The 26,908-nt window shown below is 45.9% G+C and overlaps 1 protein-coding gene across 2 annotated transcripts in view; it reads left to right on the top strand.

The window, feature by feature from the left end:
* The first annotated feature begins 1,866 nt into the window (after positions 1–1,866).
* tafa1b (TAFA chemokine like family member 1b) overlaps positions 1,867–26,908 on the top strand; it is a 103,391-nt gene continuing 78,349 nt past the window's right edge. For both annotated transcript variants that reach the window (XM_079296900.1, XM_079296899.1), the window contains exons 1-2: positions 1,867–2,230; positions 4,516–4,652. In XM_079296900.1, coding sequence (XP_079153026.1) covers positions 4,529–4,652 — 124 coding nt within the window. In that variant the 5' untranslated portion in view covers positions 1,867–2,230; positions 4,516–4,528. The remainder of the gene's footprint in view (positions 2,231–4,515; positions 4,653–26,908) is intronic.

The following is a 26,908-nucleotide window of genomic DNA, read 5'->3' as shown; positions in this document are numbered from 1 at the left end:
TGCTCCTTACAAAAGGAAACAATTACGATGCACAAACACAAATAACCCAATTTGTTGGTAATCAAGGCCAATATAGCTTGACAGCGTAGAAGCACTAATCAATGCGGTAATTACTCTGCAGTTCCCGCTTAATGTGAATCTGGTCACTTAACAAGTGCCGCGCTTTAACCCAACAGAGATCCAGATGGCAGCTTCGCTATTCAAAACAGCATTCGCAATAGATTATTACGGAACTATGTGAGTACAAAGGACGCAGTCCAAAGGCAAAAACAAATCACCACATGGTTTAAAAGGGGAATAACAAACACTCTTATTCGTAAACCATGTTTTCTACATCTCCTCCTCTGTTTAACACTGTGTTTCTCAGCCCCTTTCTCCCGTGCAGATTGTACCTCTGTGGGTCCGTGCACATCTGGCTGTCAAATCCTAAGGCGCATAAAGAACGAGCACAGGTGATAGCATCAGCAGCATGTGGCATGGCACAGTGACACAGCAATTAAGGGCTTATTAACCATCTCAACAACTCTGCCTAGATAACTGCATGCCAACAATCAAGAAGCTGATAATGTTGCACTGTGGCTCTCTGAGACGCACGCGGACAATACACAAACCATAGCATGCAAAGAAATCAGGGCGCAGATACAGCTCTGAGACAAAGTTTTCACAGATTTTCATCATCAGGTTCATCCGTCTGTACTCCCCCACAGCACCTCACTGTCTGCCAGCCTATTGAGCCCCTCAGCTGTGTATTGCCGCGAGTAGCATAAGGTTCATTTTCTGTGAAATGTCAGACTGTGAGCGAGTCAGCCGTGGCAGGTGCGTGGGATTGGCATATACTGTAAATCTCTGGTTAACAATATAATGACTTAAAGAGGAGCTCCGGAAGGTAATGTGTTGGAGGAAAACATACTCCACGCAGGCAAAGACCGGTCGCTTTCACCTGCCTGCTATGGCTCACGCACGGTGGAAACACACACTGGCGTGCACCCACACAGAAGACAATGGATGCCGCTCGGGTTCGCTTTGGGAGCATGTGACGGAAGGATGCTCACATGCTCCATCAGGCTGTCGCTGCCAATGCAACTTTGTTTCGGTGATGGGGAAAGCATCCAAAAAAAAGGGCAGGCTGCAAAAAAATAAAAAAGAATCCCTGCTTATCACCACAACAACAGGTAAGAAGAGCCAGCTCGTAATAGATAATATGGTGATGGTGGCGCTCTGATGAGGCACTCTGCCTTCTATTAAAAGTGCTGCGCTTGGAGCATGTTTCACTCTCAGCCATCAAACGCTGGCGGGCGATGTCTAAAAGAGGCACATTCAGTCACCCTCCCTGCACACGCTCTCCAACTCGCACACATACATGCGCAGACGGATACGCTCAGACACGTTCACAAGTCAGCTGAAGGCTGTACTCGCGTGTCTCTGACATTGTGGGATAAAATAAGAGGCTGGGATGTAAAGAGGGGTGGGTTCATAAAGCATTCTTCAATTGCTGATGAAAGTCTTGATGCAGAAGTGGGCAGTCTTGCTTTAAGACATGTGATCTGACTCTCTCTCTCTCTCTCTCTCTTTCCAGCTGGGCTACATTGCAATACACACACAGGCTCACTCACACACTCGCTCTGCCTCCCTGACACAGACTCTCTACTTAGTGCGTTGGAGAGAGGACTGAGGCTCACACTATCAGCACAGCTTCTCAATGGGGGGAGGCAGCCAAGAGCGGACAGAGCAGTCATTCCACTGGAGCCTTCCGCTGCCCGCGTGAGACGGAGCTGACAAGTGAAAGGAGGTAAATTAGCCCCCTGTCATCACAACAAACAGAGTTTCTACAGACGCAGAAGAGACACGGACTGGAGGAAGGAGAGGACAGGAGATTTTGCGCGCATGTGGCCGATACAGCAGTGACATGATCAGCCTCCCATCACCTCAAATCCTGGGCAGTTTGTGACACAGACCCCCGGGTGTTTTGCTGTTGGTGACTGTGTTGCCAAGGATTTCAAAAGGAACTGAGCAGCGTGGGGTCCTCAGGAGAGAATACTGAGAGAGAGCGGGGTGGAGAAACTGAATATTTGCCCCTTTTGCCGTGCTGTTCCGCTTCTCTGGTGCTGGAATTTCAGGAGGGAATCCCTGGCTTCACAATATGGATGGATTTAAGACAGAGGAGTGAGTCTGCTGGGCAGGCAGGCAGTGATTCTGACTGAGCGCCTTTCCTTCCGAACACACTGCTCAGGTAAGGGTGTGGGACTTTCGAGGAATACCTACGGTGTTTTGGGGCTGGGACGGGTGGGGTGGGGTGCTGAAAACTATCTTAGAGAGACAGAGAAATGTGTCTGAGTTGAGTGAGGATGATACGACTTGATTGGGAGACTGTGTGCATGTAGAAAAATAGGAAAAACAGCTTTCGCTACACAAACACCGTGTATGTCATCAAACAGCGTTGTGTTTGACGTTTCATACGGTTTAAATGTCTTTGAAGCAAACGTGGTGGCAACACTGCATTGCATTTTATAGGATGCAAAAGAAAGTTCAGCTGTAAGATGGCAACCATGAGGAATGTTGTGACACCTCGGTCATCCTGAGTGGTCGCCTCCTGCCGTATGACGATCAGACACATGCCTTTCTGGGAGTCAGCGCTGAAGTTGTGTGTGAAGTGTGAGCTGCAAGAGACAAAAACAGGTCTAATTTTGTTAAATCAATGTTTCACGCAGGTGCGTCCGTGGGTTGGCGCCTGCAGGTGTGCGTGTCTGCTGTTTGTACTCCTCGACCGCATTCACTATCTCGCGCTGTTTTTTTTTTTTTACGTGACTACTAAATTGAGAGTAAAGGAAAAAAACAAGACGGCTGTTTATTTAAAAAGCTCTCGTGCGCTGTGGAAACGAGGCTGCAGCAGCGACTAGAGAAGAGTTGGGTTCTGTTTTCTCCACTGCTTTCTCTTCCTCTGAAGTTGCTTTAAAATGATGCCCACGCTTGTTCCTTGTTCCTTGTCATTTAAAGTCTGAAAGCGGTGAAAACGCTGCTGGTAAGAACCACATTTTATTTTATTTCCGATAACCGGGGGGGGGGGCTCAGAGTCTCTATGCAATATGCAGCTAACCATGCAGGCGCAACAACGCTCATGAATATGAAGCCAGCTCGGTGAACAGAAATACTGCGTGGTTAAAAAAAAAAAAAAAGAAGAAGAGGAAAACACTTCCATGGGAGCAGTTCACATTTCTACAAAACCACGGATTATGGTGGATTTAGGGCAGGGGTGGGGATTTACAATTTGCTGTTCATAATTATATGCTTAATTTTCACAAAATATTAAGCAGTCTCAATGACAGTGAGGGCACAGAGCATTTTAGTAGCCCGAATGGCTTTCATCTCTGATGCACATCAAAACACAAAGTGGTCTAGTTGGAGCAAAGCAAGCAAGCAAGCGTGTGGCTTTGGTGCTTTGTGGAAACAACGTAGCGGATCAGGCCCGCTTCCATTCTTCAGACATTTGAAACACGTCTGTCTATACAGAGTCCTTATTGAAATGTAAAATTGCCATGGTTTGAAGTTCATATTGAAGAGACTCCCTGGGGCTCAGAGTCTGCTTTATAGTCTCCCGTGTATTGAGATGCGGCGGAATCAAGCATTAAAGGAGTGTCAGATTCACACTGTCACATTAGAGCATCTGATTCACTCAGACAGACACCACCTCAGTGAAAAATGACAAATACAGCCAGTGCCTGTGATATCTCAGTGATGCAGCGAGTGACTCGGGTGAAATATATTCAACTCAAGACTGCACTGATCAGTCCAGGGATTACTCAACACGCAAAGCCACATTTTGGTTTCTAAGAGGTGGGATGACGCTTTTAAATGTCGAAATGGAGATGAGCGCTGACAACACCTGGAAAGGAGGAGAGCCTCGTTATTCAATGAGGGCTAAGGCGTGTCGCCATATGCTGGCCCTCACCAGCCATTAGGCAGTCGCTGAACAAGTCTGCATCGCTGCTTGTGCTTGGAAATGCAATCTTTTATAAACCTTAAGGATATTTAAGGCTTTAATGTTGCTCTTGCTGTTGTTGCTGCTGTTAATGGAACTGTAATGTTAAAGGAGTGACATAGATCATTATACAACTATTACAGTCTGACAAAGGCTCTTTTCCTAGTTCTGCATTTCATTATATATTTTTGTGTGGTATACTGACAGATATTGACAAGATTAAGTTCTACTTTTTTTCTGCAGGTTTTCCAAAAACAATTTTTAAAGCCTCTGTCTTCTCTTTTTCTTTTCATTCATAGTGTTATTGTCGGAAAACACCTTTGCACATACCTTTAAATAAATCTTACCGGTCTTAATATTTGTTTAAACATAACAAACAGGTTATATCAGAAGATCTATCAGCATATGCTGTTTCTTTTGTTTGGCACATTAAAGTAAACATGATGTATGTGTGCCTTGTAAATATGTATGTATGGCGACACGCTGTAATACCGTTTTTCTTCCCTGTTGTTTCTCTCCCGCCGTGTGCCGCCATGCAGACTCGGCCTCACCATGTCCTGGTTGTTGGCCATGTGGATTAGCCTCGGCTTGCTGCTGTTGTGCCAGGCCACACTCTACCAGACCATCCAGCAGCACCATGTGGCCCGGCCCGGTCGCACCGACATTCTCACCCTGGGTACGTGCACCTCTTTGTCAGATTTCGGCTTCAGAGCACAGCGCTACAGTGCGAGACGTTGCCCTCTCGATGGGACAGCGTGTCTCCGCTTTGGCTGTTTTAAAAGTGAGAGACTGCTGCAGTATGTCAGAAGGATTTGCCACCGTACTGTATTCACCCCCCATGATTCACCACTAAGTGTGCTTGTAATTGCATGTTACATATTTAGTCACACTCTACCGATTGACTCGTACACATTTGATCCATTTAAGGAAGAAATATGTAGACTTTGGTTGTGAGGATGAGCTGCACATTTATGTTTTAATCTGAACATGGAAACCCTCTAAGACAAAGAGCATCTTCAGACATCCTCAGACAGTCTGTCGGTAGGGAGATTTGTGTTTGCAGCGAAGAATTCTCGACTACTGCACCCTGAATCTTGCTGGCAGACTGTTACGAGTCGGACAAGCTATGAGCAAAAATCCCTATTACTGTGCTAGTAGTCAGGGGAGCTTTGATCACTGTGGCTTAGATGGAAATGACAATTATGTTTCTCTCTCTTGCACTAGGAGCGTTTGGCAATTAAGCCCGATGCCTTCTGCATCGTAGGGGCAAAAGAGGAGGGTAGACGCCAAGGCGGATCTAATTCTCTTATTATGGAAAAGCTTACCAGCATTGCTTATGGTGTATGTTGGAGTGTTACGGAGAAGGCAAAGGTTTTCTTGAGCAAAGCATAGGCTTTCTCTAAGCTTCTAACAATGAGGGTGACTCCCAAGCTGAAACGTCGTTCAGAGTAGGGATCTCTCCAGAAGCCAAGCGGCTGTTAAACATTGATGCTATCTTCTGCTTGCATCCCTTTTGTGTGTGTGTGTGTGTGTCACATTGACAAGCAAAACAGACTGTAATTGAAGCACAGCAAGAGAAAAAACCCCCCAAAAAACTCCAGCATTGAATTCACCATGCCAGTGTTGAACATTGGTGAATTTAACATGTCGGAGAATTGGCTTACTTTTGCCTTGGAACCGCTGACACAGTAAAATCCCGGCTATGATAGATAGAAAGTTCTCAAAGTATCCCGGTCCCGATAATTGGAACAAGAGGGTGAGGGATGAGCGACAGAGAGCTCCCGATGAATTTTTAAAGGCTGGCTTCCAGTTTTTCAGTTTTTTCTTTTTGACTGGTTGGCAAGTCGAGCTTGGTGCCAAAGATGTACAAGGAAGTGCAAGGTTCAGTAAGTGTCTTTTGCATAATGCAGAGTTCCCAAAGGGAAAGAGAGGGGGATAAAAAAACAAGACCCACCACCCCCGACGCAGATCTAGGAGAGTCATCCAGGCCAAAGACATGGCTAAGGGTTCTCTGGAAGGTGTCCTATCAGACAAATCAACTCACACACTTTCAACTCACAACAGTCATGCATGTGCTCACACATTTACACACCATTTTCTCACTGAAGCCGTTATAGTGTGTTGTTTTCATGGGCCCTCTGGGGATACTGGAGCTGTGTTCAGGACACATCATGTCTGAGAAGATGCACGCTGCAGATGGTTGATAAACACACACACTGTTGATTTGATCTTTCAAAGTCTCAGATTTCCTTTACGTTGTTAGCCAACAATAGCCTCACCAAGATCTAATCAAAAGACAGATTTAATAAAGTATACCAGCATTAAAGCTGAAGGGCCTTTCACACATGCGCACTGAACCCAGCGGCGAGCGCAGCGCAAATTCTGTAGTGCTGCACCTATCAGATTGAACTTTGGGCCCGCGCTTTTGCTCGGAGCAACGAAATGCCGTCGTGGCACCGTCCAAGCAATTGGAAATAAGGGTTTTCAGAGCACAGTGGCGCCGTTGCTGCTTTCTGTGTGAACGTACTCTCCAGAAAACTTATGAAATGATACAAACTGTGATGGATGACAGCCATAATTGGTGCTGGCAATCAAAATCTGAGGATATGTTCACATATCCTACTGTCCTAATCAGCAGGCTTCCCAGGGATAATGGTCTAACTGGGCGCTCGAAGAGAACACTGTCTGTTTATTTTTTTCTCTCTCTCTGCTGCTCAGTAACTGTACAATTCACAGTATATCATGTTTTTTTAAGAGGATTAAGTTGACATCAATCTTACTCAGCCGTGGAGTGGCGTTAACCGATCTAACCAGAACTGCTCTCTCAGAATTTGAAATGCTATGATGAATATTTGAATTAGAATTGATTTTATAATTTGAGGAGCTCTCTGGTTTCATTGAGGCCAGAACCCTCAGATATAAATAGATATGGCTCTGTAGGACGTAGCGGGGGGGGGGGGGGGGGGGGGGAAAGAAAATAAATCTTGGCTTTCATGCTTCGCTGTTTTTTCGTAATCAAATAATGTTTCTGTGTTTCTAAAGGATGATGAAAATATGTGTGATATACTCTCTGACATACAGACAATCTAGTTGTAAAATGGTTTTGCTAATGAAGCATGAGAAATACAAGATTCAAAATGTCTGTGCACTGAAATAACGTTTCATCTTTGATTCGCACATGCCTTCCATCTGCTGGGATTATTGAATCATTATCTTTTTATTGCTTGATGAAGACAGGCAAAGCTGTTTTTCTGCTTTGCAACTGCATTGTCTTCTGAACAGTCATCATCCAAGTGTTGAAGTGAAATAGGGGGTCGGTATTCTTTGTAAGAAAACATATATTTTTGTTGAAATTGGCATGAAGCCCTGCTGACTGTCTGAGCGACCGAGTGGTACCAATACTCACAAACCATCCCACATAGACAGAGATACGCAGACAAGGGGCTGTGCTGATATATGAGGAGGAGCTGAAAGGTCATGTTGAGCTAGTTACAGATGTAATTCTCCAGCCTGTTGTAGCTTTGAAAAATGTTTTGACAAATCTGCTCAAATCTGCAACAGTGAGCTGGCGGTGCATACCAAAAAAAAAAAAAGCGACTGCTGAGATAAAGTTTCAAGATGGCATTTATTTATTTTTTGCAAACGTTTCCGTGACAAATCGCCATAGTCACCGCCGAGGCTGAGATTGAGTAACGAGTTGCCCGACTGCTTCGTCACCTGCTCAGGAAGCGCCGCCGCTCTCCTTCCCACGAGCCTCTGCATCACACAGCCTCCCCTACGTCCTGCTGGTGCGGCTGAAGATTGATGGCGGCCTGATTCCGGGCAGCCAATTCTGGTCTCTCAAGAAATAATCCACTACAGTGACAGATGAGCTGAATGTGACATGACACACGCGCGCGCGCGCGCGCGCGCGCGCACACACACACACACACACACACACACACACACACAAGCCCGGTTCTGCACTCTCTCCACCTGCCAACACAGCGAGCAGAAGTGCTCACTGCCAAGACTGCCGCTGCACAAACCAGGCCACTGTTGACAGCACATTGTATTGGACTCCATCACCAGTCAGTGAAAGCATTGCCGAAGTTGCTGTAGATTCTGTGTTGAAATTGAAAGCGCTCTCTAATGTGTTGACTACTCAGTGTAGTACAGTGTTGTCACACTCAGCCGGTACTGTGTTTTGTCTACCCTTGCTCAGCTGCATATAGCCATGTTTATAATGTATCAATACCCTGGAGGGGCAGTCTGAATATAACAACACTTTAGCTGCTGCTTTGTTTCATTAGGACTCTGACAGGGTAGTTTAAGAGTCTCAGATCTAGTGGAAGAACATGACTCCTGATCCAGGTGCAGCTGTAAAACGAACACTCTCTAAACTGCTTTGAAAGCAGTCTGTTGCTGACGTTTTGTTTGACCTTTTCCTTTTGGCAGCCATGATGACGAGGCAGTACAGTGTGCATGTGCACTGTAATCACAGAACTGTATACTATCAGGATCTTTAAAGCATCACTGTTCATTTAAAAAAATATATATATATTATAATCAAATAATCAAAAGGCTGAAATGAAATGATCCAACTGTGAGTGGCAGCCACTGGTTTTGGCATGTACATGGAGAGTCAGGGAAAAGGCTACGAACGAGCGCAGCGGCGGTGCTGCTGCTATATTTTCAGCCACTGATTTGAAATGACTTGTATAATCTAATCCCAAATGATTAGAAGGCATTTTAATGAGCTCATTGTTCAATGTGCCATAATGCTCCCTCGATGTAAAAGAAATAAACGCTTTGAGGTGGATGAAAACTAGTACTGTAATTACTTTGATTAGCCGAGGTGCATCATATGGTCAAACAAGAGCTCATCGGCGAGGATGTGTTTGGTAAATTAAGAAATGCATTTTCCACTTTATGAAGAAAACAACCTGTCGAAATACTGTAGTCCTCAACTTCAGCTTTATGTCTTATTTATTTCGATTTTTGAACTTCAGATCTAAGGGTCAAGGTTCTTTAGAAACAGGAACATCTGACAAGATACAGGGTGTTGAAATAAACCTTGAGCCTGATTTAGGATTGGCTGTCTTTCGGTAAATGAGGGCGAGGTAGAAATCTGGATGCCATACACAGTATAAATTGATTTTTTTCCCTTATTTTCATTGCCGAACGGATGGCTGCTTCAGAAGATTGGTGATTTTTCTGGCAGTGTTTGGGAATGTGAAGAAATTAGCTTCCCGGGCTCACAAACTGAGTGCACACAGCGTTTTCATCTCGGAACTCATTTCCATACAGTTCTCCGACTCATAACAAATAGCTCAGCGTTGAAACGCAAAAGTGAACATGCACATCTTTTTATGCAGTCATCTTCAAAGTGCTAATCTCGCTGCTTCGCCTCTTCTGTGGAGGTGTAAGAGCTTTATTGAACGGCACATCCATCCATACTACACTGAGGAACAGCTATAGGCTTTCTGTGTTTTTGCTTTGCCATTAAATCAGCTTTATTCACACCCCCATTAAACCGTGGGGACTAATGACTGTGAGAATTGATGGTGAAAGAAAATTCAATTAAAGTACATTCACTTGAATGGATGACGACTTAATCAGTGTTTTTTAACACATTACGGTCCAGGATTGTGGAATAGCCTTTTATGTGGTTTCACTAGGCGTGTTTTCATCTTTGCTATTTTCTTTGACTAAATATTCATTTGTGCGTATATCATGTAAAACACCTCTTTAAGAGCCTTATCAAACTACTGTGTAATTGAAATCAGAAATTCCATACGACAAAGCTTTAATTAGAAACATTCATTTCTTGAACATGGACATCTGCAAATCCTGCAAACAAAGGAAGTGAAATCCTATAATCTATCTCCACATGGGATTATAATTGCTTTGAAAACTGTGGGTTTAGGTAGAGAGCTATGTGATCTCACTTTCTATCACACAGCGTGCCCTTCGAGGTAATGAAAGCAACCTTTCTAAAAAACTGGGCAATAACTGCCTGATCATTCAGGTGCCGAACTGCTCTTTCTCCTTTCTCCGTGCCTATCCCCCCCCCCCAGCCCTCCATCTTCTTGCCCCCTCCCACCATCTTCTCCCTCCCTCCATCTCCTCCTCTCTATCGGCCCCTCAGACGATTTGTCATGGATCAGATGAGACAATTTGTCATGGATTAGTGCACTTAAATGTCTGTGTGATAGTGGAAGCAGTCACTGGAAAAGCTTAGGAATCCCATTACATTGCGTTTCATGGCCGGCGAGAGGGGGGGCAGGAGTGCAGGTTGATTTGGCACTTTCTATGGCCTGCGTGCCGTTTCTTCACTTTTTCCTCCACACATAATCAGATATTCACTTAGAGGTGAGCCCCATTTATGTGTCCTAAACTGGGAAAGTAGAACAGAAGTTATATATCCCTTCCTGAGTCACCACTTGCTCAATATCTTGCCATTTAATTGACTAAACCCCGCTAAGCCTGTCAAGCCTTCCGTTCTCGCACAGCACATAAGCAGTTTACGGTGATAACAGTGGTAGGTGAATCACTCAAAATTCCTGGTGACTTTTGAAACTATGGGTTCTTTATTTCAAACAGAAGTGAACAAAAGAAGCCAAACATCTAACTGTCACGTGCAACTTGAAGGTACTGAGTGTAGATACAAAACGCCGAGTTCAGGAGCCAAAAAGAGATAGAATTTAATAAGATATCCCACAGAGGGAAAACACAGGAACAGACGTGTCAAGAAAACATGAGGCTCGAACGAAGGGCCAGGTACAGACACGCCTTAAATACCCTTGAGGCAATTACACAGGTGAACCCACTTAAGGTGAGCCAAGTCCAATCAGTCCACAAAACCTAATTAAGGCGCACTCTGCCACCATCTGCTGGATGTCCTGGGGTCCTACGGCGCAGTCCTGACAGTACCCCCCACCCGACGGCCACCTCCAGGTGGGCCAGGCTGGAGAGGGTGTGCACGGTGAAAGGCACGGATGAGGGCAGGATCCAGGACGTGCCGTGAGGGCACCCATGAGCGTTCCTCTGGGCCGTAGCCCTCCCAGTCATCAGGTACTGAAGGCCTCGCCCCCTCCGCCGGGAATCCAGCAGCCTCCGGACGGTGTAGACAGGGCCACCAGCGACGACCCGCGGGGGCGGCGGCAGTGGGGCAGGCCTGGACAAGGGCGAGGAGAAGAGAGGTTTCAGCAAAGAGACATGAAACACTGGTCTCACCCGGAGAGTCCTAGGAAGTCTGAGTTTGTAAGCCACCGGGTTGATCCTCCTCTCCACAGGAAACGGACCGATGAACCGGGGAGTGAATTTGGAGTCCGTGCGCAGAGGCAGGTTCTTGGTGGAGAGCCATACTCTCTGTCCAGGGCGGAACGTCGGGGCGCGCCGTCTCCTGCGATTGGCCTGGATCCGATGGGTTTCGGTGGCGCGTGTAAGCGCAGCACGGGCCTTCTTCCAGGCCTGGCGGCATCTGGCCACAGCAGCATCCGCAGAGGGGACCGCCGACTCGGACTGCTGAGAGGGAAAAAATGGCGGGACATATCCGTACTGAACCTCAAAAGGCGACATACCGGTGGAGGACCCACTCAGTTGGTTGTGGGCGATCTCAGCCCACACCAGCTTTCGACTCCAGGCACCCGGATTGGATGATACCATGCAGCGTAGGTATTTCTCCAGCTCCTGGTTCACGCGTTCCGTCTGTCCATTACTCTCCGGATGGTAGCCTGATGAAAGACTGACAGACGTTTCAAACAAGGACCAAAATGCACTCCAGTACTTGGACATGAATTGGGGCCCTCTATCAGAGACAATGTCACTAGGGATGCCATGGTGACGCACCACCTCTCGGACCACCAAATCAGCGGTTTCCTTCGCAGACGGCAGCTTAGGTAGTGGGACAAAGTGGCTTGCTTTGGAAAAACGGTCCACAATTACAAAAATCACTGTGTTACCGTCAGAAGGTGGTAGGCCAGTGATGAAGTCCATTGAGATGTGGGACCATGGCCGATACGGAACCGGCAGGGGGTGGAGCAGGCCCGCCGGGGCTTGGTTTCCTGACTTCTGTGTAGCACAAACAGAACATGCGTGAACATACTCCTCAATGTCAGTTCTCATGCGTGGCCACCAAAAGCGGCGGCGGACTAGCTCCATCGTGCGGGCAGCCCCAGGATGGCCCGTCACTGGTGAGTCATGCCCCCATTGTAGAACTTCAGAGCGGGCGTTGAGCGGGACATACAGACGGCCCGGGGGTACTCCACTAGGACCTGGATCCTCCTCTTGCGCACGCAGGACGGCGTCCTCCAGGGCAAGCGTCACCTGTCCCACCACGCAGCTGGGGGGAATGATGCACTCAGGGACAGGGTCAGTAACGTTGGCGTCATACTGGCGCGATAAGGCATCAGCCTTGGCATTCTTGGTGCCGGGGCGAAACGTGATGATAAACCTGAATCTGGTGAAAAACAGGGCCCACCTGGCTTGTCGGGGGTTCAGGCGCTTGGCCTCACGGATGTACTGGAGGTTCTTATGATCCGTGATGACTGTGAATGGGTGGCGCGCTCCTTCCAGCCAGTGTCTCCATTCTTCAAGTGCCCTTAGGATGGCCAACAGCTCCCTGTCACCGGCGTCATAGTTCCTCTCAGCGTCACTAAGCTTGCGAGAGAAAAAGGCACATGGGTGCGTCTTGTTGTCCATACCTGATTTCTGGGACAGCACAGCTCCAACACCAGCCCTGGACGCATCCACCTCCAACACAAACGGAAGGGCAGGGTCAGGGTGCCTCAGCAGTGGGGCTGACGTGAACTGAGCCTTGAGATGCTCGAACGCCGCTTGCGCCTCCGGGGTCCATCTGAGTCTGGTTGGGGCTCCCCGGGCCACTGCTGTGATAGGTGCTACTATGGAGCTGAAGCCTCGAATGAAACGGCGATAAAAGTTAGCAAACCCCACAAAACGCTGTACCTGCTTGAGAGTGGCGGGAACCGGCCAGTCCAGTACAGCCTGCACCCTGGATCCGTCCATGATTACTCCATCGGGGGAGATGACATACCCCAAAAAGGAGGTGCGGGTAACGTGGAACTCACACTTCTCCAGTTTGACGAAGAGCTGGTTGTCCAGCAACCGCTGGAGGACCTGCCGGACGTGCTGGCGATGTTCTGTGAGGGACTTGGAAAAAATTAGCACATCATCGAGGTAAACGAACACACTGCGGTTGAGGAACTCCCTGAGCACTTCATTGACAAAGGCTTGGAACACAGCAGGAGCATTGGTCAGACCAAATGGCATTACCCGGTATTCATAATGTCCACTGGGGGTGCTAAAAGCAGTCTTCCACTCATCATCCTCTCTGATGCGGACCAGATGGTAAGCATTCCGCAGGTCTAGTTTAGTGAACACTGTAGCTCCTCCAAGAAGATCAAAAGCGGAAGACATGAGTGGCAACGGATATTTGTTCTTTACTGTGATGTTGTTCAGTGCTCGGTAATCTATGCATGGTCGTAGACCACCATCTTTCTTGGGTACAAAAAAGAATCCTGCTGACACTGGTGAAGTCGAAGGTGTAATAAGCCCGTTCTTAAGAGACTCGCTAATGTAGTCCTCCATGGCCTGAGTCTCGGGGCTGGAGAGAGGGTATAGTCGTCCCCGGGGGGGAATAGTGTTAGGTGTAGCTCTAGTCTTACTAAATACTTCAGCTAGGTCATGATACTCTGCAGGGACTGAAGAGAGCTCAGAGGATGAACAGGCAACAGAACACTTCATCACAGGTGTAACATGTTTGGCTGAGATACACTCTGGGCTCCATGATAACAATTCGCCAGTGGACCAGTTGAACTGGGGATTGTGTTTCTGAAGCCAGGGAAACCCTAGTACTACTCTATCATGTTGGGATTGGACTAAAGCCAAAGAAACAGTCTCTGTATGTGACCCAATCTGCAGTAGTAAGGGGTGTGTCATGAAGTCAATTCTACCGGAGCCTAGGGGTCGTCCGTCGAGCGCCTGGATTCTCACAGGATTGGGAAGGGCCTTGGTAGGTAGACCGAGGCGTGTGGCCAGAGCAGAGTCCATCAGGTTTTCCTCTGAGCCTGAATCGATCAGCACCGTGATAGGGATGTTCTCCGGGTTCTCTGGGGTCCAGGTGAGTCGAGCCCTCAGGCAGAGGCGCTTAACTGGGTTGGGGTACTGAGATTGGACAAAATTGCTCACTACGCTGTCCCCTCCTCCTAATGAGCATCCTCGTTTCCCTGCCGCTGGGGACATTGGTCCCGGTAATGTCCAGCTCCTCCACAGTAAAGGCAGCATCTCTCTCTGCGGCGTCGCTCTCGTTCTGCAGGTGTAATGCGGTACCTGCCTACCTCCATTGCCTCCGCTTGAGCAGGCTGAGCAGTGGGGCCCGACGCGCCCAGCGGTGAATGCGCTTGGGGAGGTGCCGAATTGGGAAGCCTGCGCTCACGCCTCCTTTCGCGTATGCGCTGATCGAGGCAGATAGAGGTGGTTATGAGCTCATCTACAGTGACCCCCCACTCCCGACTAGCCAAATCATCTTTGACCGCCTCAGACAGGCCATTGTAAAAAGTGGTCAAAAGTGCTTCATTGTTCCATTTGCACTCAGCTGCCAAGGTGCGGAATTCTATGGCATATTCAGACACAGGTCTAGCTCCTTGGCGGAGCGAGCTGATGCGGCGTGCTGCTTCTCTGCCACTCACTGGGTGGTTAAAAACCTGGCGTAGTGTCTTGGAGAACTCTACTGCATTAGCACAAAGTGGGGAATTTGCCTCCCATAGGGCAGTAGCCCATACTAGAGCTCTACTGGTTAGCAGCGAAATCATAAAAGCGACCTTAGCTTTTTCTGAGGGGAACTGATCAGGCTGCATGACAAAACACAGGTCACACTGTGTCAAAAATCCCTGACAGGTCTCTGGAGTGCCGTCATACCGCTCTGGTTTCTGTAGGAACGTCTTGGCAGCCGGGGGGTTCGGCTGGTGCATTTGCTGGGTTATCCAGGCTTGGATCTGCTGGATCGAGGTTCCCTGGGATTCCACAGCGCCGAGCACCTGGGCTAGGCTCACGTCTCCTCCTTCGGCGCCTGTTACACTCATGTTGTTGGTTCGAGCCTACTGTCACGTGCAACTTGAAGGTACTGAGTGTAGATACAAAACGCCGAGTTCAGGAGCCAAAAAGAGATAGAATTTAATAAGATATCCCACAGAGGGAAAACACAGGAACAGACGTGTCAAGAAAACATGAGGCTCGAACGAAGGGCCAGGTACAGACACGCCTTAAATACCCTTGAGGCAATTACACAGGTGAACCCACTTAAGGTGAGCCAAGTCCAATCAGTCCACAAAACCTAATTAAGGCGCACTCTGCCACCATCTGCTGGATGTCCTGGGGTCCTACGGCGCAGTCCTGACACTAACTATGTTGGATTTTGTCAGCTGAATTGTCGCTAGCTAATTCGATCTAGCTAGTAAGCTAATGCTAAAGAGCCAGAGCTGGTTAAAACTCTACCCTAAGCTGACTGTGTCCAGATGATTAAAACAAGAACCCTCTTAAGGGTTTATACACAGCTGGTGTTACTCTTAACACTGACATACTAGCAGTTAACCATAGATATGCCCCTTGCCTTTGGAAAGCAATGCTAGTTTACTGATTATGCTAACATGTGCAGCTCACGTTAGAGCTCACAAACGCACAATTAAATAAATTCCTTATAAGTTTGCTCTTCTCACTGTCCAAACTGTTTGGATACAGAGTATGCCTCTCATTAGAGGCTCATAGAGCCTCTCTATGTGGAGAAATATGCCTCGGCAGGCCTGTCCTGCCTTGTGACGGTTGCTAAGCTGTGAGGTTTAGCAAACCGTGAATAAGGCAAGCGGCCTGAAAAATGAAGTCAATGTGGAAGTGCCACAAACAGTTCCTCAAATGGCCACTTGTCGGTTCCAGAGGCGAATGTTTAAATGCCCAACTTCAAAGCAGAAATACACATGTTTACAGCCTGGTATAAGAAATGATTTTGGTCCCTATTGTTAATTTCCTCTGCTTAAATTTATGCATAATTAAGGTTACAGCTAATGCAGCCCCAGTCAAATATTTAATTTAAACATCACAGAGCCCGCGCAAATAGAATCCAGTAATCATTCACAGAATTAGTATTTGTCATGTATACAGGGATACGGAGAAGCTGTTTTTTCTGTGCTCACGTAAACATCATATCCAGATTATGATCATAACCGGGATAATCCGAATAAACACGTTATTGATATCCATGTCAACACAGTCACCGTTTCATATTCTGTCTTGGCAAACACATTCCGATTCACATGTGGCAACATTGTATCAATATCGTCAGTATTTATTTACACAGCGGCCTTACTCATCTCAAGCCTTTTACTGGCGTGTAGTCTGGTGCATTGTCTCCCCCCTCGAGTGAAATTTGATTGAAGCAGATTAGATCCTATTCTTCTCTAATCTGAGCTAATTGTATCGGACAGAGTGCACAGGTGCTATTTAACACAGGTGGCTCGTTCGCCCAAATATTTACAATAAAAGGAAGAACAGGAAAATAGACAAACCAGTCAGAGTGTTTCATCAAGCCATCTGTCTAGCAAGGGTAGTCTAGGTAGTCTTTTCATTCTGTTTTAATTTGTCCTCCATTTGTACTTTTGTTTCGTCTGATTTGATTCATTCCAGCCTCGTGCTTCGCATCTATTTCATTCATACGAAACAAAGCAGCAGAAAGTTACTGCATCATACATTATTACGTATCTATATTCATATACTATCTTATGCAGCTTCTCTATCACCTCTAGGCCCCTCTAGCAGTGTCTCACATCAGTGGAATGGCTTGCTCATGTTAATGGAGCGAAGAGACACACTGCCAGGTAATTGAGATGCAGCAGAGCTACTTTGTGGCATCATTTAGAACCACTGCAGGGGACAAATGTTACTCATTGAGTGTTTTGTTTGCAGAGGACTCACTTTGCTCCAGCAACTCATTTACCCAGTGGCAGTCAAATTAGGTTGTTTTAACCATACTCCTAATTTACTTTCTTAATCACTTCACTTTGCTGCGTTGCACTCTTTTCTTTAATCAAGAACACTTCCATGTATATTTTATAAATAAAACAGATTACTTTTATCATAGCGTGTTTAGTGTGCGTATTTTTGCTGCAATTGAGGAAATATGAACAAACTCGCTGGTTATTAGAGTGCCGTGTTTTTCTCTTCGCCGACTTCACTTCTGACGTGTTGAAACAGGATAAATGATTGATTCTGAATTTGAGCTCATGACTCGAGATTGATCAAATGCTTGTTCATTGACATTTTAGTCTCTGAAATATGTGTGATTAAATATTTCTTCTTCACAGCTGCTGTAATAAATATCTAAATATGAACAGCGGATCTCATGACCGCTTGTGAATCAGTGACAAACCGACAGATAATTATCACCCAACATTGGAAGTGTATCCGGTGAACAGATACATGACTCCAAATGAAGCCTAATCTGCTGGATGTAAATAGTCCCAACAATTACCCCATGTCAATTTATAATACGGTCAAGTTATTATATGTCAGTATTGTGTTTACAGCCCGTTTTTTGCAAAATCCCTTCATGCAGGTTTTAAGTTTACATCTTTTACTTTCCACCATCATGTCAACCCTCTAAATGTCCACCCACCTTGCTTACATGCGCTCCCAAAATGTGGGAAAACCACTTCATCTTTGCACCTTCTGTATTTTTAGAATAGTGTTCACACGCATAACAACATGATATTTGAGCTGCATATTTTCAATTTGTTGCCAAGGTGACTTGCCTTCTCAGTCTGGCCCAGTGAATCATTCATTCCAGCCCTGACAGGGGACAAAAATGGATTATGGGGTTTGGTATTATGGAAACAGAAATCCTCTTGCTTGAATATGTCCCCACTTGTCAAACGAATGATTGAAAGCCCGTCTAAATTCTCCTACCGGGTGTGCTCTGTCAGCATTAGCGGAGGTCTATTTGTCTTGTCTGATGTGTCTGGATGAATCTCTGCGGCTGCTGTGCCGAGGCAGCACCGTATTGTCTTATCACAGCTTTATCTGACAGCAGACGCTCTAATAATGGAACTCAGGTTGAGATGTCACAGTTAACTGCTCATCACTGCTATACGTGAGATGGACACGGCCCAAAACCTGCATAGATGGACAGCATATCTTATTCTAATCTGCATTAGCCACCATGTTGTGGTTTTCGCACTATTGTGTGTCTTGTATTGAATGTGCCAGTCACTTGTACTGTAAAAGGCGAGAACGGTGACAGACTGGTGGGAATGTAGGAAGACAATTAGAAGCCACTGTCCCTGCGATGTATCTTCATTTGCAACAGTATCTTCAGCTCATGTCAGGTTCACTGAACATGGCTTAATGCCCTCATGCCTTCCTGCTCGGCGCCTGTTGGCCGGGACAGTGCGAGAATGAAGGATGAAGTGGCACTTGCATGTGTCTGCCTGTAGCTTAGCCTAATGACCCAGAGGAGCTCTCTCTTTCTCTCACTCACCCACACTCCGTCTCTCTCTTCACTTTCATGCTCTTTGTCCTCGTCATTGTCTGGAAGCCACGTCTGCCCATTAGCTCCGCAGCTCATCTGCCTCAAGTCTCATCCCAATCTTATTTTTTTTACTCCCAAACTCCTCTAGCTACATCTGTGCACTTGCCAAAGAAGACACGTTTAACTTCAATTATTATCTTGGGGAACTGAGCAAAGTTGTGAGTGTGTGTTTGCAAGGAAACATTATTCAGAACCTCAGGCAGCCAGGCGAGCTATGTCTCACGTCCCAGAGGTTCAAGTGGCGTGTGCTACCGAGCTTTTCCAACAAAAAGACCTTTGACCTGCTCTCTGTAAGTTTTTTGAGTTGAGTTTAAATGAGGATTAATGCCTGCACTAAGGAACTTGTTCAACCTTTCCCCTGAAGGCATCAGCGGAAGTATGAGGATGGCATACGTGTGTACAAAATAGGAGTGTGATTGGTACTAAGCTGATAGGACTGAATACCTTTCCACATGCCGCCTTTGATCTTAAAATCTTTTCCTCTTCCTCGTGGATTTAAGCCCTCTGAGGCATAAACTGCGAGGCAAACTATCATGCTAAATAAAGAGTGGGACTGTACTGATCCCTCAACTCATCTTTTATCATAATATCTTTTTTTCTCTCTGTCCTTGTGGAGTTGAATCCGCATCAAGGCCTGTGAGCTTAAGCTCCTTCATGGAATACCAACAAAAGAACATCAGTTTTTATAATCTTACCGCTGAGCTTTGACATTTGTAGGATATCCCAGTATAAGTCAGGCTGCAAAAAAATATTTTATCCTTGGCATCCACAAAGGGGAAGCATGGGGAGCTGCAATAGCATGTCTGTGTGCAATATTTGGCGATATTAAAACTATGCAGGTTAATGCATACATTCTTTACCACAGCAAATGCTAAAGCAGTCAAATCAATGTGGTGGACATTCATGTTTCATGCTGTAAAATGAGTTCCCTAGACGAGCTAAATGCTGCTTTGCGACCTACGTTCCTGTGAGTGTGTGTGTGTGTGTGTGTGTGACTTGATTTATGCGTGTAATGAAAATGTCTGCTCAGAGCTGAGCCAGCGTGCTCCGCTCTCGTCAGGATCAAGGGCTTTAGTTTTGCTCTCAGCAGATGCAAAGAAGCACAGTAAGGGTGTGATGTTTCTGAAGAGAGAAGAAGTACCTCTGGCTCACTTGCTGTATATTAGCCTTTCGTATTACATTCCACCTCTTCCCCTGTTTTGCTGAGTGCGAGTAGAACAGTGCTCACATCTCGACACGGCTCCCCCCTCTTCTCTTAGGTGCAATCAAAGCGCAAGCCTTTGATTTAACCATGAATAAAATACAGAAATGTTTTGTGATGCATTCAGTGGAATGAGCAGCACCTCTGTCTAGCTTAAATTTAAATTTCTCTCTTCTTCTCTTTTTTTACAGAATTCATGTCAGACAGTCAGCTGGTAGAAAGAGAAGCTGTCTCTGTCTCAGTCACAGGCACTAGTGTTATCTATTCACTATCTTTGCCACTTTTGTCACATTTCCACACCTGTATCATCTCTCCGATCGTAGGTTGGATATGCTCATATGCTGTTAGCGTGATAGTAATGCTCTATACATGACAGAGCATCACTTCAACATGAAACATGGCCTTTGCAGGAGTTGCTGCTTCTCCCAGTTTGTTGGATTACGGAGGCGGTGCACGCTTCCTGTCAGGGCAGTCACCCCACACCGGGCCTCGCTGCAGCGGCATGTTGCTGCCGTGATGTTATTGCAGTTGTGGATGATTCACATGAGAGGGCAGGCAGGCAGACAGCATCACTTTTCTTTTTTGCCTCGGCTCTTCGGTAAATGAGAAATATCACCCACAGCTGCAGACGGGGTGACAACGACCTGTCCCACTGGTGTAATGTATTTGGAGGTATACACAGGAGGGTAGAGCAATACAGGCTAAGAAGGGTGGAGGATTAGGAATGCTTTAGGTGGGCAGAGTGGTGAAGAAGATGGAAACCCCTGAACAAGGCTCATTGAGGGATTTATATGAAGAGATGATCTGTTTCTGACGGCCTCCTCTCTGCTGTGACATTGTGACATCCACCCTACCAAAACGTGTGTTGTGTATGTCGCTGCTTGTGTGTCACAACATTATATCTTGGGTTGAGACGTGCAAATAGATTAGGTGCAGTTCCACACAAAATACTGTCAGACATCCTCACTTTTGTTGACTTGTCCTCCAGTCGTACAGCAGCATCACTTCTGTTTGTGTCTATTACCGAAATAACGTTACGGCGCATGCCGCATTCTTATCGAGCGCCGTGCCATTATTTTGATTTGCTTATCTTAAGTTGCTTTTACAGGACAAACTTTACAATGTCAAATAAATCTAAAAATGAACTGCTCACAAAGACGCCCCAAATAAAGATAAAGGGATGTGGGAATACAGTTTATGGCAGCATGTTGGAGAAGGGTTATTGCTTGTGGAGGCCGGGTCCTCCTGTGAGAGACTGACAACACACAATCACTAAAGATGTCAGTCGTCACTGTTTGGTGTATAGTTGGGCCAGGATATATGTTTCGTCTCGACCAGTTTTCCTTATTTGACTTACTTACTCACGATAGTAACAAGTTTTACATTGTTATAAAAGCGTAATTTTGTTCTAATCAAGCTTCAAGTCATTAAATGCTACAGTGGGTTCGGGTCTGGTTAAAACTAAATCTGCATTGGTTTTAAATTTGATCAAAAGTCTACCTGATATATTATCTGGTACAATTAGGTCGGCTGGTGCATAAACTGATAAGAAATCACATTAAAAACAAACAAACAGCCAAATCAAATTAAGGGTTTGTATTTCATCAGAATTGTTAAATTGTTTCAATCGTTTTTCAAGCAAAACTGCTTCTGATGGTTCCAGCTTCTCGAGTGTGAGGGTTTGGTGCTTTTTCTTTGTCATATCTGATCGTAAACTGATTATCTTTGGGTTTTGGACTTGTGGTCTGATAAATCAGCACATTTGAAGATGTCACCTTGGGCTCTGGGGACTTTATAAGAAGAGTGTTCACTGACATTTCAAATCAATAAAATCAGGAAAATAATCAGCAGATTAATTAATAATGAAAGTAAGTATTGGTTGGAGACCACTGCTTTAGCCTTTGTAAGTTCATGGAATTTCAATCAAAACACATTATCCAAGCATATGACACACTAACCTACTGAGCAAGACATTCAATTATGTCTTTGTTCCTAAATGGTGGGAATCATTCCCTCAGTGTCACCGCCGGAATAAGATGAAGACGACTGGAATTAACTTGAGTACCACTTCAGAGCTAACTCAATGAGGGGAGATTCTGTGGGAGATAAAAGTTGTGCCTATAACGGATGTTATCCATCAAGCACTGGAGATGAATGGACCTCTTTTAGCCAGAGGAGCGGTGTGCTAATGTTGGTATTATTGGTGATATTGGAAGGTGAATACGAGCCCCTCGTAAAGGTCTTACAGGCTCTTGTGAACACGCCATGTCATCCTGAGGTGAATTGGATGAGGAGCGAGTACAGATCTCCTAAGTCCCCTTCTAGGAGACACGGCTCTCTCTGCAAGGGCACTTGTAATAGGTGTCTTACACATGGGGCCGCAGACACAAACCAGCCTCATATTCCTTTTCATTGCATAGTCTTAAATGAGAAATGTGGCTCTCATACTGTACACGTGAAGGATACAAATCAACACTAGAGGCATAAACTGGTTTACCATTGATGTATAACGTTTCAAAAACATATAATTCATTGCTAATCTCTTATTGTCAGCCAGGCAGAATGCCTGAGCCTATGCTTTGTGTGAATAAAGGCAATTAGATCCATGTTTTCTGTGGATGTGATCCTGTTCAAGCCTTGCTGCTGTTTGAACAGTGAGAGAATTTGGCTGATCAATCTTAAGTCCCCTGTCCAAGGACTAGACTGCCATCAATCATCATTCACACATTAAATCTCTTTCCCAGCAAGTTGCCATTTTCATCCGGAGTGTACGTGGGAGGGCCTAATGTGTATACAAAAGAATGAGCTAAAATGTGTCCATCTGAGAGAGCCAATCAGGTGATCCATTTGATCAGGAAACAGTAACGGTGCAGTAACGGTGGTCCAGGAGCGGCTAAGAGAGGCCGTTATTGGGTCTTCATGAGCAGGCACTACTTCCAGCCTGCCAGGCAATAACAACTTTAACCTTTTTTAAAGCTTGCCTTCTTTTCCCCTACTGCTCCACTGATTTGTTGGCTGATGAGCCAGATCGTTATCGGGACCGTCTCAGAGCTCACAGTGTGAATATTCATCAGTGTTTGCATGTGGACATGGCTGCGTGTCTGTCCACACTTCAAAGGTAATGAATGCTTTTTCCCCCTTTATATCATCCAGCACTCTATGAAACCGAAATCAGCGATAAATTAAAAACGACGTCAGTCTATGTGGCAGCCTGATGTAAGTTATGGCTCCATGGCACAACATACATCATCACAGCGGCTCTGTGAAGCTCAGGCACAGCGGTGCTTTGAGCTCAACGTTAGCATCAGAATGCTAACGTGCTCACAATGAGTTGCTAACATTCTGTACATGTGTGTAGGCTTCCAAATGTAAATGTCATTCCATCCAATACTTGTCAAAATATTTCACTATAAAAAAAATGCCAACCTCATGGTTGCGCTAGATGCAAAGTTAAAGGATGACCTAAGTCAGTAGTGTATATCCTCTGCAGACCATGAATGTCTGTACAGATTTGAATGGTAATCCAGCCGATATTCTTTAAGATATTTCTGTCCTGACCGAAGTGGTGGATGGACAGACAGACTGACTGTGCGCTGCTATATCAAATATTATTATTTAATATATATATTCCTGACACACATTTGATATGAGATGAAAGGCATCACAGTGAGCACAGTGTGTGTAACTGGACTATGAACGCTGTGATTGTCTCCCCTTCTTTTGCTCCCTGTTTCTTGTCAGAGACATTTTCGCGATCACATTCGGCCCTGATCTCGTCACACTTGCAAATTTTTAAAAGGTTAGCCTCCTCCTCCTCCTCCTCCTCCTCCTCCTCCTCCTCCTCCTCCTCCTCCTCCTCCTCCTCCTCCTCCTCCTCCTCCTCCTCCTCCTCCTCCTCCTCCTCCTCCTCCTCCTCCTCCTCCAGATTACACATTTCACCCTGAGCAGCTGACAGAAAGTAATCCCCGGTCCATGTGAGATATTAGACCTATGCCCGCCGTGTGGCTGACAGCTCTGCTGGGCCGAGTTTTGATATTGGGCATTTAACAGGCCACTGTAAAATAAAATGCATCTCCGGTTGTAGGCACGAAGTCACACACAGATGCACACGCACACACACACACTCCCACATATTTGCTTTTTGCACCGACACTGTGCTTAAATGAAGACAGAAAAATACAAAACACATGTTTGCACTTCCACACACACAGACCCGAAGCAGATGTTTCATCCTAGTGTTGATACATAACTATGCAGCGTGATTCTGGAGTATAGCAAATGTTAAATAGCATGACAAGCATTGGGCCTATCAGGGTAAGTGTGATAAGTATCACATTAAGTGCCCAATGGCTTCCACTTTCTCTCTGAATCAGTGGATGATGAGTGGAGGAATGAATATTGAATGCCTCGGGTAGAGTGCTCCAGACACTTTCTGGGTGATTGCATCAAACTCAGTTCGCAATAGGTTTGACAGTATGTCAAACCAATCTTTTGACTCGCCTTTTACAGCAATTGTCTTATTTAAAAAAAAAAAAAATGATCACCAACTTTCCTTAGTGCTGCCCTCATTTGACATTCATCACAGTTTATTTCGGTTTGCGCACACATGCCTGCATATATTTACCCGCAGTACGTATAGTTTTCACTCTTTTCTATTCTTTATTGAAGTGAGAGGCATGGTGTCACACTTTCATGGTGTGGGGACTGTTTGGGCTTCGTTGAAACATGCCGGCGCTGTTCACCGAGTTGAAAAAGCGTGTAGGGAGTGGGGGCTGACCGCTTGTGTGCTTAGACCCTCCATTCACACCAGTTGGCTGGTCTAAATCCAATTCATCAGCCCTTAATGGACTGCTCAAATTGTCTCTCTAGGATCTTAACTGGAGGAGTGGACAGACAAGGCAGGAATAGAGTGGGCGCATATGGCGCATAATGTTGTGCACAGCATACAGGCAAGGGCTGCAGAAATAGTCATTAAAGTGTACTTTAAAGTTTAAAGTTTTTTTTACCTCATGATTGTTTTCTTTCTGTTTTTGTTCTGAAAGAACGGACTTCCAGGCAATCTCAGAGAATAATTATTGGCTTAAAAATCAAACATTCACTCAGGAGAAAGTTTCATTCACACTGAGCAGCAAAGCTAAACGTAACAGCAGCAAAACCCCTTGAAGCAAATCTGTGCTATCAGGCTGTATAGATGGAATTGACTTGACAATAAGCGTTAATTAGTTTCTCAACCTGAGATGTTTTGTCTGCATTGTGCTGCACATTTGAACCCCTGCAATTGTCTCGCGCTCCACTTCAATCGCAGTTCGGAAGAGCGGAACGAATGTGTGCGTCACGGCGGTTTGTGTGGCTGAATGTCACTGCTCCCATTTCCAGTGAACATGCACCTGCAACTAAAATTACAGGCGACGCGTTTCAGTAGCAATGAGCATCTGTTTGCAGAGCAATGCTCAGTGGCCGGTGGATTCCGCTGCGGTGGAGATCTGAGCGCCATCCTTTTCTCCTCAAACCCATTTGCTCCCTCCATTTCCCTGCATTTGAACATGATCACACAGCTCACAGGGCTCAGCAGCAGCAGCAGCAGCAACAACAACAACACTAGCAAATTGTCACTCATTTACTCGGGGGCAGCAACACTTACCGGGCACTCTGTCCAACTCCAACAGGCCTTTGATCCCTTTTGTGAATGCTGCGGGTTTATGTGTGTGTGTGTGTGTGTATGAGGTCATGGAAGGCAACCGCTTTGTTTTTTGTTGTTTTTTTCAATTCTTTGCACATATTTATCAGGATGCTACAAATGTGCATAAAGTGCTGAACAACAAAAGTGGGAGGAATAAATACACAGACGAGGGGTCTGTCCTTCCTCCTGACGTGCTTCAGCCCTCTCTTCATCCAGAGCAAGTCCTCTACATTGTGCCGACCTTTTTATTTCTGCTGATATTCCGTATCAGAGTAACGTGACAGCCCTATGCACTACAAACCAACACATTTGTTGTATTTCTCAGAAAGAGTCCAGGGTTGTCCTGTAAAGGTGCACGATATCAGAGCTTTTAAACAGGAGCCTCAACTGGAGTAGCTCCATTGCAAACACACCTTTTGCCCCCACAGAGTTTCTCAGCTTGGCTTGTCTGCCCTCTCTCCATCTGTCAAATTACCACCCTCCTGACTTGTTTCACTACAATTGATTACTTTGTACAATTTGGGAAGACGAGACACACAGGTGGTACACTGTCTCTCTTTAACTCCCCTCTCTGTGTTTTAAGTGGAAAGGAGAGTGGGAGAGAATGCACCTACCTGCACCAAAATTACTCATCAGTCCTTTTTTTCCCCAAGGTTGGCAACACCCCGAACAATGTCGGAGCGCAAACAGTCCCCCAGCCGCTGCTGCTACAACATCACCGGTTGTCAGCAACAACATGCCGCAAAATCCAGACGGCACCTGTCAACACACGAGCTCAGCAAGGAAGCGTTTTTCTCTGTTGAGAAAACCTCTCAGCTCATACTGTAAAATGTGAAGTTGAACTTTTCCGGATGATCTATTGTTTTGACCCTATCATTAGGCCTCATCACAATTGTATGGTGGTGTGAACTTGTTCCAGCTGCTGCGTTGTGAGAATCAGTCTCGGGTAAGTGAGTTTCTTTTTTTTTTTGTCTTAAAGTGGTGGAGCTTTCCCTTCTTTCCGTTCTTTGAATGAGGGACTCGCCTCCCCTCTTCTCTGCACTCTTGCATTGGGGCCCTTCTGACCTTACTACACGCTCTGCTTGGCAGGAACACTTAAAAGACTTCTCTCCATCCATCGCTGTACTCTCTCTCTCCCACACCTCCGGTCTCCCAAGCCCCCTGGCATAACGGAGGGGATCCACTCCTCATGATTTCTTTATATCGCCCACATCTTGGGACTCCGTTGCCGAGGTGAGCAGTGTTTCGTGTGATCGCTGTTTCCCAGACTCTACATCTTGTTCTAATCAGGATATCTTCTCCCCACTGGGGTGTCATGAGAGAAGCGTGCCCTGTCATTTTAACTTTAACTCTGTCACCTTTTGTCTTGCACTTTTTTCCCCTGAGGTGTGAGCATGTTATTCAGGTCTCACCTGTGAGAGGACTGGTAAAGGGTAGAGAAGGTGTACGGTGTGAAAAGAGGGAGAGGTTTGA

The sequence above is a fragment of the Melanostigma gelatinosum genome, assembly GCF_949748355.1.
Source record: "Melanostigma gelatinosum genome assembly, chromosome: 3".
Lineage (NCBI taxonomy): Eukaryota > Metazoa > Chordata > Actinopteri > Perciformes > Zoarcidae > Melanostigma > Melanostigma gelatinosum.
This window is presented reverse-complemented; position numbering and strand designations above follow the sequence as displayed.